The sequence below is a fragment of the Cucurbita pepo genome, chromosome 10 (genome assembly GCF_057944985.1).
Source record: "Cucurbita pepo subsp. pepo isolate OVF chromosome 10, ASM5794498v1, whole genome shotgun sequence".
Classification (NCBI taxonomy): domain Eukaryota; kingdom Viridiplantae; phylum Streptophyta; class Magnoliopsida; order Cucurbitales; family Cucurbitaceae; genus Cucurbita; species Cucurbita pepo.
This window is the reverse complement of record NC_141807.1, coordinates 5,994,101-6,010,989: the sequence shown is the minus strand read 5'-3', so window position 1 is coordinate 6,010,989 and position 16,889 is coordinate 5,994,101. Positions and strand designations below refer to the sequence as shown.

General features: G+C 35.9%; 4 protein-coding genes across 4 annotated transcripts; 1 reads left to right on the top strand and 3 right to left on the bottom strand.

The window, feature by feature from the left end:
• Nucleotides 1-1,523: 1,523 nt before the first annotated feature.
• On the bottom strand, nucleotides 1,524-4,683 carry LOC111803280 (protein SINE1). Its single transcript, XM_087127439.1, has 3 exons — nucleotides 4,464-4,683; nucleotides 2,638-3,982; nucleotides 1,524-2,318 (listed from the first exon to the last, which is right to left on the bottom strand). Exons 1-3 carry the CDS (start codon nucleotides 4,502-4,504, stop codon nucleotides 1,839-1,841), a joined length of 1,866 nt encoding a protein of 621 aa, XP_086983565.1. The 5' UTR covers nucleotides 4,505-4,683; the 3' UTR covers nucleotides 1,524-1,838.
• Nucleotides 4,684-6,668: 1,985 nt separating this feature from the next.
• On the bottom strand, nucleotides 6,669-10,173 carry LOC111803131 (PHD finger protein ING2). Its single transcript, XM_087127389.1, is given in 7 exon segments — nucleotides 6,669-7,070; nucleotides 7,272-7,310; nucleotides 8,631-8,880; nucleotides 9,125-9,204; nucleotides 9,557-9,759; nucleotides 9,871-9,942; nucleotides 10,036-10,173. Coding segments are annotated over 7 exon segments (801 nt in total). The 5' UTR covers nucleotides 10,082-10,173; the 3' UTR covers nucleotides 6,669-6,959.
• A 1,190-nt stretch (nucleotides 10,174-11,363) lies between these two features.
• LOC111804394 (uncharacterized) lies at nucleotides 11,364-12,392 on the top strand. The gene has a single exon (XM_023689181.2). It carries the CDS (start codon nucleotides 11,450-11,452, stop codon nucleotides 12,266-12,268), a length of 819 nt encoding a protein of 272 aa, XP_023544949.2. The 5' UTR covers nucleotides 11,364-11,449; the 3' UTR covers nucleotides 12,269-12,392.
• A 2,603-nt stretch (nucleotides 12,393-14,995) lies between these two features.
• On the bottom strand, nucleotides 14,996-16,129 carry LOC111804034 (syntaxin-related protein KNOLLE). The gene is made up of 2 exons (XM_023688697.2): nucleotides 15,642-16,129; nucleotides 14,996-15,570 (listed from the first exon to the last, which is right to left on the bottom strand). The coding sequence occupies exons 1-2, from the start codon at nucleotides 16,031-16,033 to the stop codon at nucleotides 15,024-15,026; spliced, it is 939 nt and encodes a 312-aa protein (XP_023544465.1). The 5' UTR covers nucleotides 16,034-16,129; the 3' UTR covers nucleotides 14,996-15,023.
• Between the last annotated feature and the right edge of the window lie 760 nt (nucleotides 16,130-16,889).

Sequence of the window (16,889 nt, the reverse complement as noted above, 5' to 3'; positions counted from 1 at the left end):
AAAAATACTAGAGAAAAATAGGAATACTATTTTATTTCTACCATTTTTTTTTCTTTTAAAAAATAAATAATTAAGGAAAACGTTATATTCTCGACCACGTACTCTAATGAGCTAAAATTTAATTTCCCGAGCATTGTAACCCTTAGTTTGTTATATGAAACGTATTATATATAAATATAATCGTGAAGTCGTCTAAATTAATTGAAATAAATATTTAGTGGACAAAATTAATTATAAATTTTAAATTTTATTGATTTAAACCGAACCAAACTGAAATTTAAGATACGTTTGAACTGACTTTTTAAAAGGTTAAAAAATATTTTTAAGCACTTAAAAAATCATTTTAATTGACATAAAAATTTCTTTTTGTTCCCTAAATTTTGAATTTAATTTATATTTAGTTTCGGGTTTCTAATTATTGCATTTTTATTTTTTTAGTTTTAAATTTAATTATTAAATTAACTTTTATGTTTAGTTTTCATTTAGCCTTTAATTTCAACAATTTATATTTTTACTTTTCATTAATACTCACTTTTTGAGTTTTGAAATTAATTTTTAGTTGATTAATTTAAAATAATTAATGCTCAAAACTATTTTGAAACATCTGAATTACATATGGAAATAGACTCAAAATCTCGGGATCAAGTAAAAATTAAACTCAAAATTCCGGGTTAAAAGTCATTTTGAAACATCTACCAAATATGAGAGACGGGCCAAATGAAAACTAAACTTAAATTTAGAGTAAAAATCCAACGTTTGAAGCCTTTAGATCAAATATGGAAGCTAGACCTTAAAACTTACCGACCTAATAAAAACTAAACTTAAGACTTAGGGTAAAAATGTAATATTTTTTGAAGGACAGAATATGAAAAATGTGAGATTCCACATTAGTTGGAGAGGAACTAAACATTCCTTATAAGAGTGTGGAAAACTCTCTCTAGTACACACGTTTTAAAACAGTGAGACTGACAACGATATGTAATGGATCAAAGCGGACAATATGTGTTAGCAGTGGATTTGGACGGTTACAAATGATATCAAAACCAGACATCGGACAATGTGCTAGCAAGGACGTTGGGCCAAAAACCTCTCCGTAGTATAGAAACTACAAGCCTTAAAACTTAAGGGTAAAAATGGTAAAAGTGTAACATTTTAAAGCATCTCACCAATATATGGAAACTATACTCAAAACCTAATAGGGTTTTGTCTCATGAACCCGAAACCGAACCGAGTTAGTTTGGGTTCAGAAAAATAAACCCAAACCAACCCGAAAAGCTAATCCAATCCAACCCAACCCAACCCTTATAGTTTAGGTAAGGTTGGTCCAAGTTGTCGGGTTGAATGTACACCCTTAAAACCTAGTGCCTAAGAGGATATATTTGCCTTTTATTCTTAAAGGGTTGAAAAGTTATTCTAAATTGACCCACGAACTCTTTTTACTCGCTCGCACCAACTTGAGCCGGTGAGAAGAGCTTCTAATAAAGACACGTTTGTGGAATAAAAGGCATAGAAAGCATTGTTAATAGTCTAAAACACCCCAACCTTTACCTAAAGAAACAATATTTGAAACTAAACATTAAAACTATCTAGTAAGTGATCCTACTTTTGGGGTCGAAAAATGCATACACGTGCAATAATTACAAACAACAAAGAAAAAGTTGAGTATCAAAGACACCGAGTAAGTGACTAAATAAACAAAAAATTATAAACAACGGGGCCAAAATGAACTAAACTCGAGATTACAGCTCAAGAACGTGAGGATTATCCAAATCGATCTCTAATAGATTTGCTTTTGCTTCTAACTTCTAAAGCCAATTTCAGGTGAGGCAAGAACAACACTACGTTGGCACAAGATAGGAGCCTTGGGCACGATCATCAATCCACAGCAATGAAGTGAATATTGTGAAAAGAAAAATTGAGAAGCCACAGACCAATTTCAAACCAGTTTTCTTATATGCCATCTCAATGCCTGTACATTGAGGTTTGAGTTTACTATGACAAGCTACTGCCACAGGCATAGCAGCTTGGACATCACCATGGGCAGGGACACCATCAGTTGAAGAGATTGATTCGGAACCGCCGTGTGATTGCTCGCCGTTATCGTTGTTGTCTAAGCTGTCTCCCGCATCGTCTTTGCTGAGTTTCTGATCATCTGGAGGACTCCACTCCAAATTGCCTGATGATAAACTCCTACGTCTGTGTCTGCAACTTTTGCTAGCATAGTCAGAGCTCCCATCGTTTCGATCCTGAAGGGAATGGACGAGCTTCCGAGGAGTGTTGAAGATCGTGTTTTCAACATCTATGTTGTGTGGAGTCCGCTGAGGTACGAGATAGGAAAGATTGGTATAAGCTGATGAACATTATGGAACTAAACCAGAATTGACATGAACCAAATCGCCATCACAATACAAATGGAACATAAACTATCATCATTCTTTTGGGACACGTAACAGCCCAATCCCACCACGAGCAGATATTGTCCTCTTTGGGCTATTCCTTTCGGGCTTCCCCTCAAGGATTTTAAAACGCGTCTACTAGAGAGAAGTTTCCACACCCCTTATAAAGGGTGTTTCGTTCTCCTTCCCGATTTAGCCATAAGTATTAAATGTAAAAGAGTACTGAGTTAAGAGAACTTACAAGTGGGCTGGTTGAAGTACTTCTTGAGAGTCTGCGTTTAAGAGGACTCATTTGAAAAAACCCCGTAAAATCATCAGCATATTCTTCACCATTATGGCCAAGTTTGTGATTTCCAGAGTGCACAGACATCGTGTCGGAAACGTCGGTTCCACGAGCAGCTTCCGAGAACAAAGGCAAGCCATCTTTGAGGGATATATCAACCCCACCATTCTCATAACTCCAAAGTTTACGATTCACGCTCCCACGGTCAAATCTTGAGTTACGAGAAGTTTGTACTGATGAAAAAGGTGATCCAACAAGCGAGCCATAATCAAAGAATGAATCAAGCGTCCGGGATTCAGGAGACTCGGACGAGGGAGTTCGGCTTCCCCCGTTCCTCCATGGACTTCGCCTGCCATCAATGAAGTTTGATCCAGTCACTGAGCTTGGAGATTTATCCATTTTAGACACTTTATCAGCGGATATCCTCTTAGCCGTTTGTAGAGTTTCATAAGCTGCACCTTTGACATAGGCCATTTGATCAAACTTACAATTCTCCATCTCATCAATTATAGCCTGAAGCTCCGAAAATATACTCCAAGGATCTAAGCATTTCATCAAGAAATTAATCATTTGAATAGCAGACAACCTTTTCTGAGAATTCTTCTCTACTACCCCACACTTCAAGATCCGCAGCCCTGCCTGCAACAACAATCTAGCATACGGTTCGACGATCCGAGGATTTCTCTTAGCTAGTGTCATAACAAGCCCCATATGAGAATTGGTCTGTGTAGACTGCTCCTCAAGAGCTCCAGCAACATTCTGGCAAACCTTGTTAACCATCTCATCGGAAGCGAACCGCCAATTATCCGAATCCACCAGAGCTTTCAAACAAAGGGCAGCCCCATAAGTAAGGCTCTCTTGAGAACCCAACAAAGATTCTGAAAGTGGATTACAAAGAGAGTGAATAACATGCTTTTTCTTATCATCAGGAGTGGTGGGGTCGATCCCATATCTTGCAATCGCTGGAACAACCTTTGAGCAAGCCTGCTGAAGAGGGAAAGAGCCAGCACTTGAAGCCAAAGTCTTGATAATAGAACTCATGATCCGATCAATCTGCGGCACGATATTAACGCCATGAACACGAGCTAGAACTTCATAGAGAGAAATGGTGCACTCCCCTGTTAATGCACCAGTTTCTTTGTTCTCAGAAACTTGAGCAAGAAAAACAGGGATAGCCTTGGAGTCCAGTTCCTTCACGTAAGTTTTCAACGCCTTCATCGCCGATCGACGAGTATCAGCATCTTTATCAAGATTAGCAAATTCCCGCCGAAGGATTGGACTCAAATTTTTGCTCATAAAAGACCTGAAAGACATCAAAACAAACGCTTCAGACTAAACTACCCTATAGTTTCAGTCGGTATTTTAAACAAACACCTGACGGGCACCTCAAAAAAACAAAACCATTTGCTCATAAAAGACCTGAAACAAATCAAAACAAACGCTTCAGACTAAACTACCCTACAGTTTCAGTCAAGACTTTAAACAAACACCTGACGGGCACCTCAAAAAAAAAAAAAAAAAAAAAAAAAAAAAAAAAAAAAAAAAACCATATGTTTGCTCATAAAAGACCTGAAACAAATCAAAACAAACGCTTCAGACTAAACTACCCTACAGTTTCAGTCAGGATTTTAAACAAACACCTGACGGGCATCTCAAAAAAACAAAACCCCGAAACTAAATCTATACAGAACAGTTGAAGTAACATGAACTGGAAAGTGGGTTTTGGTTTCTGAGCAAAAGGGTATTCTGAAAACAGCATCAAATCGAAGAAAAAGAAAGAATACCTTTGAGTTTCTGGGGTTGCTTTCATGGCGTAGAGATGCATGACTGAACAAAAACCGTGGAAGATTACGTTGAATCAGTAGCAAAGAAGAAGAAAAAGAAGAAGAAGAGTGAAAGAGAAAGAAATTAGGGATTTTGATGGATTTGAATTTATGGGTTTGGAGCTGTCTGATTTGTTTTTGATTGGGGGAATCATTCCTTTTCTGGGATTTTGCAAAGGCGCTCTTATTCCTAACTATGAATTCAAAATCTTTTCATCAAATTCCACCGCTATCCTTCCTTCTTCTGTGGGTCCCCTTCCTCATACTTTTCTTATGGACCATATTGCCCTTCCTTATATGAATTAATTCAAAGTCTTTTTTTTTTTAATAATTTTTTTTTCCTTATAATTTGAATTTAGTTTGATTATTTAATAAATTTAATAATATTTTATGAACAAAAATATAATTAACGTTCAATATAGTTATTTAATAGGTTAATATATATTTTTTTAATTAATTTTTTTTCTTCCTTTTACTTAATTATTCATCATTTAGATTGAACAAATTAAATAAAAATAAAAAATATAAATAAGAAGAAAGGAGAAAATGGTTGTTAATTTGAAAATATAAATTTCATAAAATAGAGAGGAGAGGGGTAATTTAGTCATTTTACCCTATAGGCTCTTCCCTCCAAACCATTATTGGCGCCCATTCTAAGGATTTGAAACGATGCAACTTTCAAAATGGTTAATGCTCAGTGGTATTTAAATAATGGTAATTAATAATAAATACATTTAATTAATGTTAATTAGTGAATAATTTACCTCAATTAATATTAATCTCCCTAATTAATTATCTTTTTTTAATACAATTGAAAAATGAATTTTTCAATTTTATTTTTTAATACAAATTTACAAAAATGACCTTAGAGTAAAACGGCAAAATATACTTTCCGTTTATGAAGCTTAGAAAATGGGACGAGCAAGGTTCTCGAGCAAGGAGGTTTTCCTTGACTTCTTGAGCAAGGTTCATTGTTCATGCCACAAATCGAGTTTGGAAGAAGAAGAAGCTCCCCGATTGAAAAAATTGTACTTCTAGAGAACAAAAACTCGATAAGGATATTGAAAATATAATTTTTAAGAAAATAGACGTGGAACATGACAGGAATGTTTTAATACAATTGAAAATTGAATTTTTCAATTTTATGTTTTTAATACAAATTTACAAAAATGACCTTGGAGAACAACGGCAAAATATACTTTTGGTTTATGAAGTTTGAGGTTCGGTCTACTTTAACTTTAAAGCTTAAAAAATGGGACACTTTTCGTTCAACCATTGGTTGAGTAACGGTAAAATGAATTGGAACGAAGAAAATGCCACAAATCGAGTTGGTTGACTAACGGTCTCCTACGTCTGCCTGTCATTTTCTTCTTCTGCAAGTTTTTGTTGCCGTAAAAAAACGCCACAAATCGAGTTTGGAATGAAGAAGCTCCCCGATTGAAAAAAATTGTACTTTTAGGGAAAAAAAATCCAATAAGAATACTGAAAATATAATTTATAAGAAAAAAGACGTGGAACATGACATGGATGTTTTCTCCCTTGTTACTTGTCTCGTACAATTTGGTTATTACTTGAAAAATAATTAAAAGAAAATGTTGGGTATTAAATACTCAATAATTAACATCGGTTCCATATACATCAATTTCATGTCTATCGAACACTCTAAACATGCATAAGGATGCGTCAGTCTCATACGTACAATGTGTATAAAAATCAACTAAGCACAATGAAATATACAATATTTAAATTAGGTTTAAAAAAATGATATGGAAAAATAATATCCACAAAAACACGCAACAAAGATCGTTGATTTATTGGTTAGATTTGAACTCGGATATCCGACATTGAAATATAGTAAATATTTGATTTGAAATCAATCGACTCCAAATGTTGAATCTGCTCATTAGAGGTCAAGACAACTAGACATTAGAAGAACTAGCAATAGAGAAGACGTCGTAATCACATGCAAAATCTTATTGGCAACGCGAGGACAGCTAGCACCACAATCTAGGGTGGCAACCTTCTTATTGTATGACAATAATTAGTCTATTTTTCAAAACAACATCATGACTTGATATAAGTTCAAAAAGACATTTCAAGAATGGTAACCTTCTTATTTTACGACAATAATTAGTCTATCATGTAAGTAATAAAAAGTCCTAAAACTTAAAATACACGACTCAAATACCATACATCTAGATTTCAATTATTCAACGTACATTTGTAACCATCTTAAAAACAAATGAAGCTCTACATGAAGTATGTTGGAGCTCTTGCAACATAAATGAATGCTACATCATTAATTACAACTTAAATTCAACTTCAATCAAACTTTGACTTCACTTAATATGAACAAATTGACTTCACAATATGAACAACATCTGAGGGTTTATATTAGAAGCGTACCGCTTGAATTTTCCCCAACTGACCTCAGAAATTTTTGCCTGTGCACCTGCGTTATTGACATTGTGGTAATACTTTGCAGGTTGGACAATACCACTTTCCTTTAAATCTTGTTTCTGGAGTTAGTCCAACGCAGGAATAATGAAACCATTCACCTCCTTGACACTGTCAATGGCATAAAAGTAACCGTTAAGATCTCATTTGATAACGATTTAGTTTTTAGTTTTTTTTTTTTTTTTTTTTTTTTTTTTGTTGGAACTTTCTTAAAGAATATTTGATTTCTTAGTCTAAAAAAATAAGTTTAAAAACTATTTTTTAAAATATTGGTAGGAAGTGAACAACACAATAATACCAGAGAGGACTTACATTTTCATTGTCACAGGCAATCATATCTCCAAATGACACCTACAAAGACAGATAATTGTGTTACCAGTAAATATATCAGTAACCAGCAATCAAGTTATAGAAATTACAAAAATTAGACGATTTTGGAATTTGTCCACTTTGGCCCATTACATATCGCTGTCAATCTCACGGTTTTAAAACGCGTGTAATATAGGGAGAGGTTTTCACACCCTTATGAGGAATGCTTTGTTCCCTTCTCCAACCGATGTGGGATCTCACAATCCACCCCCTCTTGGGGCCAGTGTCCTTGCTGGCACAACGCTTGGTGTCTGGCTCTGATACCATATGTAACAAACAAAGCCTACCACTAACAAATATTATCCGCTTTGTCCCGTTACGTATCGCCGTCAGCCTCACGATTTTTAAAACGCATCTGTTAGGGAGAGGTTTCCACACCCTTGTGAGGAATGTTTCGTTCCCCTCTCCAACCGATGTGGGATCTCACAGATCGTAGCCTTGTCTCCCACACAAAATCCAAATATTTTTTCTCCCTCACATCTCTCTCCTTATTTATAACCACTTACTACTTAAAATTCATCTAACCAACTCTAAATATCTCATATATCCACTAACTAATTCATACTCATAACTGGCACTACCCAATCAAAGGTATCACATTGTGTAGATCGAATTTGGTGTTCCATTGTATTATCTCCATCAAACACCAGGCGAAGGAGGAGGATGACAAAAACCCTATAGCTTCGGTCTTTCCTCTCTCTTATTGATCTTTGAAACTAATTCTTTCTGTTTTTCTTTGCCTTTTTGTTCCCATCTCTTCACTCCGTAATTTCTTGCACCACTCAAGGTACATTATAGCTAAAACCATCTCTCTCTACAATTTCATTCTTGAGCTCAAGACTTGGCCTCCAACTTCCAATCTATCTCCCCTGCTTTCTCACTCAACTTTACGCTGAAATTCTCAAAAACAGCTATATTTCTTCATCCAATAAGGTCGCAATGCTATTAAATATATAAAACCAGAAACAAACCTTTTCCTTTTACATAGCAAAATCTACTTTTTTCCATAAAACTGTATCTCTTGCGGAGTGGAGTGGTTGCATGAGATTGAAACTTTCAAATTAGACCATTTTTCTACACCTTCCCCCAGTAATTCAGTAGATAGGAACTTTAGGATGAAAGCTTTGCACGAGGGCTACCATTCTCTCATGCATTACCACTAGACCCTGATTTTTTTAACTAACTCTAACTCCATACCCACGAACTAACCACAGTCTTCCAATCCCTAACAAAATAAATGAATCGTTTGATAAAATAAGTTCAATTTTAAAAAAGAGGCATGCATGAATCCAAAATCAGAACCTGATGACAAATGCAATACGTAGGTTCATTTGGATCAATGGGCTGATCTACATCAAGTGAAGGTGCAAAGTCCTTTTTATGGCTTCCTGGAGGAGGCATGAGCTCCAAATCTCGATCACGCTCCCTATCCCAATCCCGGTCCCTGTAATCTGGCCTCTTAGATTGAGGTACCATATATATTGATTTGCGCTTTTCATTTTTCGAAACTAGTGGCAATGGTGGTAGAATTGCTGGTTCATCTGGTGAAATCCTCTGAAAAATAGTAGGAGGTCAAGCATCATCCAAACAGACAAACTGAATGGAAGGAAAAGCCGAAAAGGTAAGCAATTCATAAAAGCATCCAACAATGTAATATTTGTTTGTTTGATAAATTATCACAAATGACTTTGAGGTGTACTAATAATTTGCTCACCTTCAACTCTTCAGATAATAAAGAAATCAACCTTCAAACGTAACATTGTAAAATGGCTTGCATTTCTCAGAGATATCCAAGCTTCTAAGTCTGTGTACCTTGTTTCAGATCTTCTGTAAAGTTGTTTAGATCCTCATCAAGTCGTTTAATATGGCTATCTATCTGGAAAAGTAAAAACACAAGAAACCCTGTAAGATAAGTCTAGAAAATATATTCTAAAATATCAATGGCATGTAGCTACGTGATGAACAAATGTTTCAGTACAACACTTTGAAAATATCAATGATTCAACGTAAAATAATTTCACCATCTCCACGTCCATATCTTCTCAACAGACAATCTCGCAATTCGAGGTTGCTCGAAGATAAGATAAGCGAAAGAAACAAGGAGAATTAACAGAGGAGATAGAAAATTGCGGTCCAGACTAAAAATGGAGAAACGAACAGGAATTGAACCAGGAAGTCTGAAATCAGCGATAATTGAGAGATGATGAAAGAAATTAAGTATGCCATACCAGGTCGCCAGCTTGACGTGCCAACAAAACCTTCTCAGTGCACAAACTCAATGCGTTATCCTGATTCGCCTCAATATCCTTCCGCAATTTTTCAAAAGCGGACTCCTCATCCTCAGCATTACTATTATTAATTCCTTTCTTCAAACTCTGTGTCGACAATCCAAGACAGTATTTCGTCTGCTGCCTCGTCTGATCAATCATCGCTACAACCAAATATAACACAAAAAACGCAAAACAAAAGGAAAATTTCAGACTAACGAATCCGAGCACAGACGATCTAAAGAGTGGATCAAATCAGAAAACGAGGTTTTTACACTGAGATCGATCGTCGAGTTCTCTAATTGTGTTGAGTAGCCTCTGAAGCTCAGCAGGCAATGTGCTGGCATCTACAAAGATTGAAACGAAACAAAAGCAGAAGCAGATTAGAGAAAACAAGGAGGAGGGAAAAAGTGGAAGCGAAAAGGAAACATACTACATACATTCCAAATAGTCATCGACGTAGACTCCTGTTCGAGCAATCGCCATGGTTAAGGTTTGAGATAAGGTCTCGGATCTAGGGCTTGATCCAGGAGAGTCCCCAAATTGGTTCTGATTTTGTGAAAAATTTTGAAATAGAAAACGACGTCGTATTTTTGTATGAATATGATAAAACTCCAACATTGTCACGCTCCTAACAAGACTATTCAATGTATCAATACGAGTCTTTTCAACATGTTTTATTCTTTCGAGATGTTAAATTTTAGAGTTAATATACTTAAATCACCGAAAACAACGAAGGTATATCTTGTTGGTGTATATTGTTAGACGAACACGACTCTCCACTGTCCACTTTGAGCATAAGCTCTCATGGCTTTGCTTTGGGCTTCCCCAAAATACCTCATACCAATAGAGATATGTATTTTTTTATTATAAACTCATGATCATTCCTTAACGCCAATGTGGGACTCCTTTTGAAACGACCCAGATCCATCGCTAGCCGATATTGTCTTATTTGGGCTTTCCCTTTCGAACTTCCCCTCAATACTTTAAAACGCGCCTGCTAGCGGTGGATCTGGGTCATTTCACCTTTCGAGTCTTAGTCTGGGACTCTTAAGTCTTAGTCTGGGACTCCTTTGTTCGACATTTGAGGATTTACCAATCTATTGACACAACTAAGTTTAGGGCATGACTTTGATATTATGTTAGATGAACACAACTATGACTCATTTGTTCGACATTTGAGGATTTACCAATCTATTGACACGACTAAGTTTAGGGCATGACTCTGATATTACGTTAGACGAACACGACTCTCCACAATGGTATGATATTGTCCATTCTAAGTATAAGCTCTCATGACTTTGCTTTGGGCTTTCCAAAATGGCTCGTAGAACACGACTCTCCACAATGGTATGATATTGTCCATTCTAAGTATAAGCTCTCATGACTTTGCTTTGGGCTTTCCAAAATGGCTCGTACCAATGGAGATATGTATTCTTTGATTATAAACACATGATCATTCTCTAAATTAGGGAATATGGCACAATTTTAATATTTATATTTGATATTTTATTAAATTTTAATCATCGTACTTTTTATATTCCATTTAATTTAGTTTATATCTCAATATCTTTTAATTTATTCCGTTAAATTAATAAAAATACTTAAATAAAATCTAACCCATTGAATGATTTTAAAAATTAAATATTTTGTTAAATATAAATATATGGTTAAATTAATAAAAATAATTAATATTTTGTATTTGTCAAAAAAAAAATATAATTAAAAAGGAAAAAAAGTATTTAAATCCAAAATTTATTAACAGAGGAGGTTAGAAAATCCGGCGAAAATCCGGCGACTACAATCCTCTCTAAAACCCCAAATACCTCGAGAAGAATAAATCTCAAGAACCACATGGGTCTCGTCTTCATCTCCGCCGGCGAAAACATGAATTCACTCAGTCCAAATCTCACCCGCGACGGCGTTCAAGATCAAGAAAGCGTCGAGGACGACGAACATCTTTCACTAATTAAGCGAAAGAGGAGTCCAAACAAACGAACTCCAAAGCGGCTCAAACTTTTAAAAGAAAGATCTCTTAAGCGCCCAATCGTCCAATCGATCGCTTCTCCAGTCCTCGAAGCATCAGCGGAACAACCGGACATCATATTCGACGCTGAAACCGAAAGTGAGAGCGATGTGAATGACGATCTAGATGATTTATTGATCGGTTGTAAGCAGGATGTACACGAATTTGATAGGATATTAGTGGACGGTTTACCGCAGGATTACAAGAGTTTGATGATTTTCATGGGAGCGTCGTCGAATTCGAGCCCTAATTTTTTGCTGCAGAAGCGATTGAAGAAAGGAGATGTGGACGAACGGCGAAATCGGCTTGTGATTCCGCAGAGGAAGATGAGAAATAATTTTCTGGATCTGGAGGAGGAGGAGAAGTTGAACATGGAGAGATGGTGGATGGTGGAGGTCATCGAGCCGGATTGTTCTGTGAGTTTGATGACGCTGAGTAAATGGGAGACGCCGAGTGGGGCGGCGTATGTGTTCATCACGGAGTGGAATGGACTGGTGGAGAGAAATGAGTTGAAGGAAGGAGACTTGGTTCAGCTATGGAGTTTTCGAGTTCACGTCGGCGAAGGCGGCGACGGCGGCGACCATGGGAGGCTCTGCTTCATGCTTTTAGAGATATGTGAAGAAGGAGATGATGAAACTGATTCTTGAGGATTTTCTTGAGAGGGGTATTTTGGTAATTTCAACTGGATGTAGATATTTTGCCTTTTTGTAATATATGAGCATTTTTTAGGCTGAATTACCAAATTTGTCCCTAAAATTTTTAAATTTTATAATTTTGGATCTAAAAAGCTTCAAAATTACAAATTTATTTCTTAAATTTGGATATTTTTATTTCATCACTTTTAGATTTAATAATCTGTTCCAATTTTTACGGTTTAATACATTTTTTTCCTCAATGAAAATTATGGGATTTTAATAAAAATTATTATAATGGATTTTGTTGAAATTTCAAAATTATTTGATTTATTTATTCAAATTTTAAAATTTGTTTAAGTTAATTTGTAATAAGTCTCTATAAACTTTTTCAATTTTGTGTTTAATTAATAAATTTAAAAAAAAATAAAACTCACTTCTCTTTTTTTTCCTGTTAGAATTACAAATTTATTTCAGAGTTAATATATATTAATATAATTTAAATTTGTTTTCATATTATTGAAATTATTTAGTTTTGTTAAAAATAGTGAATGAATTAACAAAATTAAAATTAAATAGAGAGTACAAATTCGAGCATTTAATTTAATTTTCTAACTTGATGAAATTGATCGAGTGTTCACATTCACCGCTTCAACCTTCAACTCTCGAGGGAAGCATATTTATAAAAGAGCGAATTAGAGGTTCAAATATTAGATATCTCTTGTAGCGGGATTGCGGGATTGTTACTTAAAAAAGTCCCTTTTTCGATAACTAGTAAAAAGAAAGAATCAGACTCAAACGTAACAGTGATCTCTGTCGTAATAACACACAGAAGTGATTTGGATTATTCAAGAATCGAAGTCGAGTTGCTTTGAAGGGACCATATCACAAACCTAACAGTGATATATGTCGTAATAACGCACAGGTGAAGGGACCATATCACAAATAGAAAGAAAATCAATGTCTTAATGAAAGCAGGTAATGGAGAAAGATCTCGAATCAGTTACTTGAAAAGTTAGATGTAGACTCGAGAAACTGCTGAGTTGACTCAAACGACTGCAGTCTAAGCCTACCACAACATTCCACACCAGTCACTTCATTATTAGTCCACTAGCTTCGAGACATAATTAAGAACTGTATTAGAGCTCAATATATATATATATATATATATATATATATATATTTTTTATATATACTACAAGGTCGTACGAGGAGAACTTCTAGTCAAGCTATTAGAATTTATACCCTAAAGTCTCATAATTAATTATTTAATTTTTATAATAATTTTGATTATTTTATTTACAATTTAATATTATTTACGGTGTGATATATCGTTATCAGTATAATATTGAGCATAATATTGAGCAATGTCTCTGTTTGAATTATAGTTTAAAAAGTCTAGAGTATGTAGATAAGATTAGCTGTCTTATTTTGATAACACTATTGATGCGACTTTTGTAATTATTATACATGATTTGATCTAGATTGTTCATATGGAAACATCTTAATATATAAAATGAATCTTTCCTTGTAATCTGTTAATTGAAAAGATTAATATTTCACAAGATGATATGTGACTCGATTTTAATCCTGATTAAGTTATGAACTTCTACCTATGAGAAATTTGTTTATTAGTCTGCGTCGGTGAAAATGACTTTTATAACTGATTCAATATGCTTACAACTTTGAACAACTAGACAAGGAAGCTTGGAACATATTCGTGTCGACACAACTAAGTGGACATTTCTAAATTGATGCATTGACTTCATAACAAGGGAGTTATTGTAAAGAAAAATATCGAGCTGAAGGATTGGTATCGTTGCAAAGAAGCATATCGACATGTAATCAATATAATAGAAGTTGATGTGCTAGCTCCGCTATAAAGAAAAATACCAACAAGTCACATTCTAAGTTCAACACCGTCGATCGATACCGGAAGCATCCTAACTAGGAGGGAGGAAGGAAGGAAAAAAAAAAAATTAGCGTCGAGAAAAAAAAAAGGAAACTAGACAGACGCTCCACAACAACCTATATGATCATTCACCAATATGACATCTACCGGAAAAAAGATTGAAAATGCCTCAAAATATACCCTAGGGAGGGAGAGACATGATGTTAGCTCTCCACCATTCTTGGGCTCTGTGGCCTAAACAAGCTATCATGTGCACACATCCGTAAGGGCGAGCATTGCAAGATGAGTGTTTTGAGCGACTTCCTTTGAAAGAGATTTTTCAAGGACAGTACGAGCGACACGAGTGTGCCAGTATTGTACTCCAACCCATGTGTCAGAGGTTGGATCATACACTCACTATTTGGTACGGAGTCCATAAACAACATGACCATGGACACGGGAGAGTCCAATATGAGACATGATGTTAGCTCTCCACCATCCCTGAGCCTTGTGGCCTTACAAAACTACCCTGTGCACACATACGTGTGTCACAGCGAGGGCGAGCATTGCAAGAGGAGTGTCTTGGACAACTTCCTTTAAAAGAGATTTTTCAAGGACAGTACGAGCGACACGAGTGTGCCAGTATTGCGCTTCAACCCATGTGTTAGAGTTTGGATCATACACTCATGAGTTGTCCAATACCTCAATAGAATAAAGATGGATGGGTACACGGGATGTCCCGAAATTATGAACGGAACACATGGGTCCGTTCTCGATGGCATGACCGAGCGAGCTATGATCACCAACGACACTCCATGACAGGTCACAAGTAGGTAAGATCGAGCCAAATCAGGAATCAACCCGTTCTCTTAATACAATTCAAGAACTTCCAAAACTAACACTAATAGGAACAACAACAACCAAAATAATCAAAAGCAATAGCAAAATCCCCAAACACATACATTTTCTACTACTCCTTTGCAATTCCTTAGCACTCTTCAATTCCTTTGTCCCATCCCTAACATATTGCGAAGCATTCATCACATGATGTTCTATGTTATCCATCTTCTCCCCTTGTGCCTCCACCATCACCGCCATGTCCAAGAACACTTGGTGCAGCTCCAACAAGCTCTTCTCTATCTCCTTTGCCGCCCCGTGTCGGTCCTGTATCTCCTCCACCGTCTCCGCCACCGCCACCTTCCCCCCTTGCCCGTGCTCCTTTATCGCCCTCCCCAAAAACTCCTCTCCGCCATCAGATATTATCCTTTCTATCACCTCCTCGTTCGCTTTCTCCCCCGTCACTGTAAAGTATCGCCGTCCTACCGTCTCCTTATACTCCGTCATCATCCTCTGCCTCAAGCTCTGAAACTCCATCATCAGCTCCTTTAGCTTCTTTCGTAACCCGTTCGTCACCGCAATTCGTGTTCTGTAAAAAAATTAAATTTACTATAACCCATCAACTTAAACGTGTAATTAAGTATGGTAATTCGATCGTACCTGTAAATGGCAGTGCCCTCTTTACTACCCGAGAGACGTTTCTTGGCAGCATTGGCACGGTCCATTTCCTCGAGGTGGGATCGGATGGATCGAGCCTTTTTCAGAACTGTTACAATGTCGACATTGATCGTATTCCGAAGCGATTTGAGGGTTTCGGGTTTATGAGCCGATTTGGTCTCTTCATTCGCTTGTTGGAGCTTCACTAAAATCTCTCTAATCGAACCCATCTCGGTTTTCACCTTCTCGGCCTCCTCGAGAAAGAGACCCATGTCGCCATTGTCACCGGGAGCGGACGATGCCATTTCTAAACCGGCTTCGAGGTCGATATCTTTCATGGCGGCCTTCTTCAAATCGACATAGCTCGTGAACGATTTGGTCATCAAGTCATTCATTTTGGGGAATTTTCAAAGAATAAGGAAAGTTTGAGATTTTTTTGAGCTTTTAGAGAGAAAAAGGAAGATTGTGAGTTTGGAATGGCTGAAGCTTAGTTTAAAACTAGTTGCAGAAAAAGAAAATATAGTCGTTGTGTTTGAATTTGTAACGGCTATATTTTGATATAGCCGTTGGGTTATTAATTATTGTTGGGCCGGATTCAATTCATTTGGGCCCATTGAGCAGACTTATATATATATATATATTTATATTTCTATTACTTTTAAATAAATTAATTAGAAAAAAAAAACGGCAACAAAAATATCAAAAAATTAAAAAGTATATAATTAGCTTTATTAAGTTGACTAATGCTACAAAAGTTTGTGAAAAGACGTTTATGCCCTTACATTCAAATGTCATGAAAGTAGGGGTGTACATTCAACCCGGCAACCCGACAATCCGAACCAACCCAACCCGAACTATAAGGGTTGGATTGAGTTGGATTAACATTTCGGGCAGGGTTGGGTTCATTTTTCTGAACCCGAACGAAATCAGTTTGGTTTTGGGTTCATGGGCAAAACCTTCGGGTTGACCTGAGCCAAATTAAAATATATTAAGAATATTATAGTATTAATGGGTTTGTCAGAGTGGTACTAAGTATCACACTTACGCCGAGTTTCACACACTAGCCAAATACATGTTTCTGTTTTAATTTTTAAAGAAACTTATGTTTCGTTTATATTATTTTATTATTTTTAATTAACATATAATTCATGTTTAAATTATTTAGATCAATGTTCATAAATTATATATGTTTAAATTATTTCATAAATTATATATGTTTAAATTATTTAGATCAATGTTCATAAATTATAT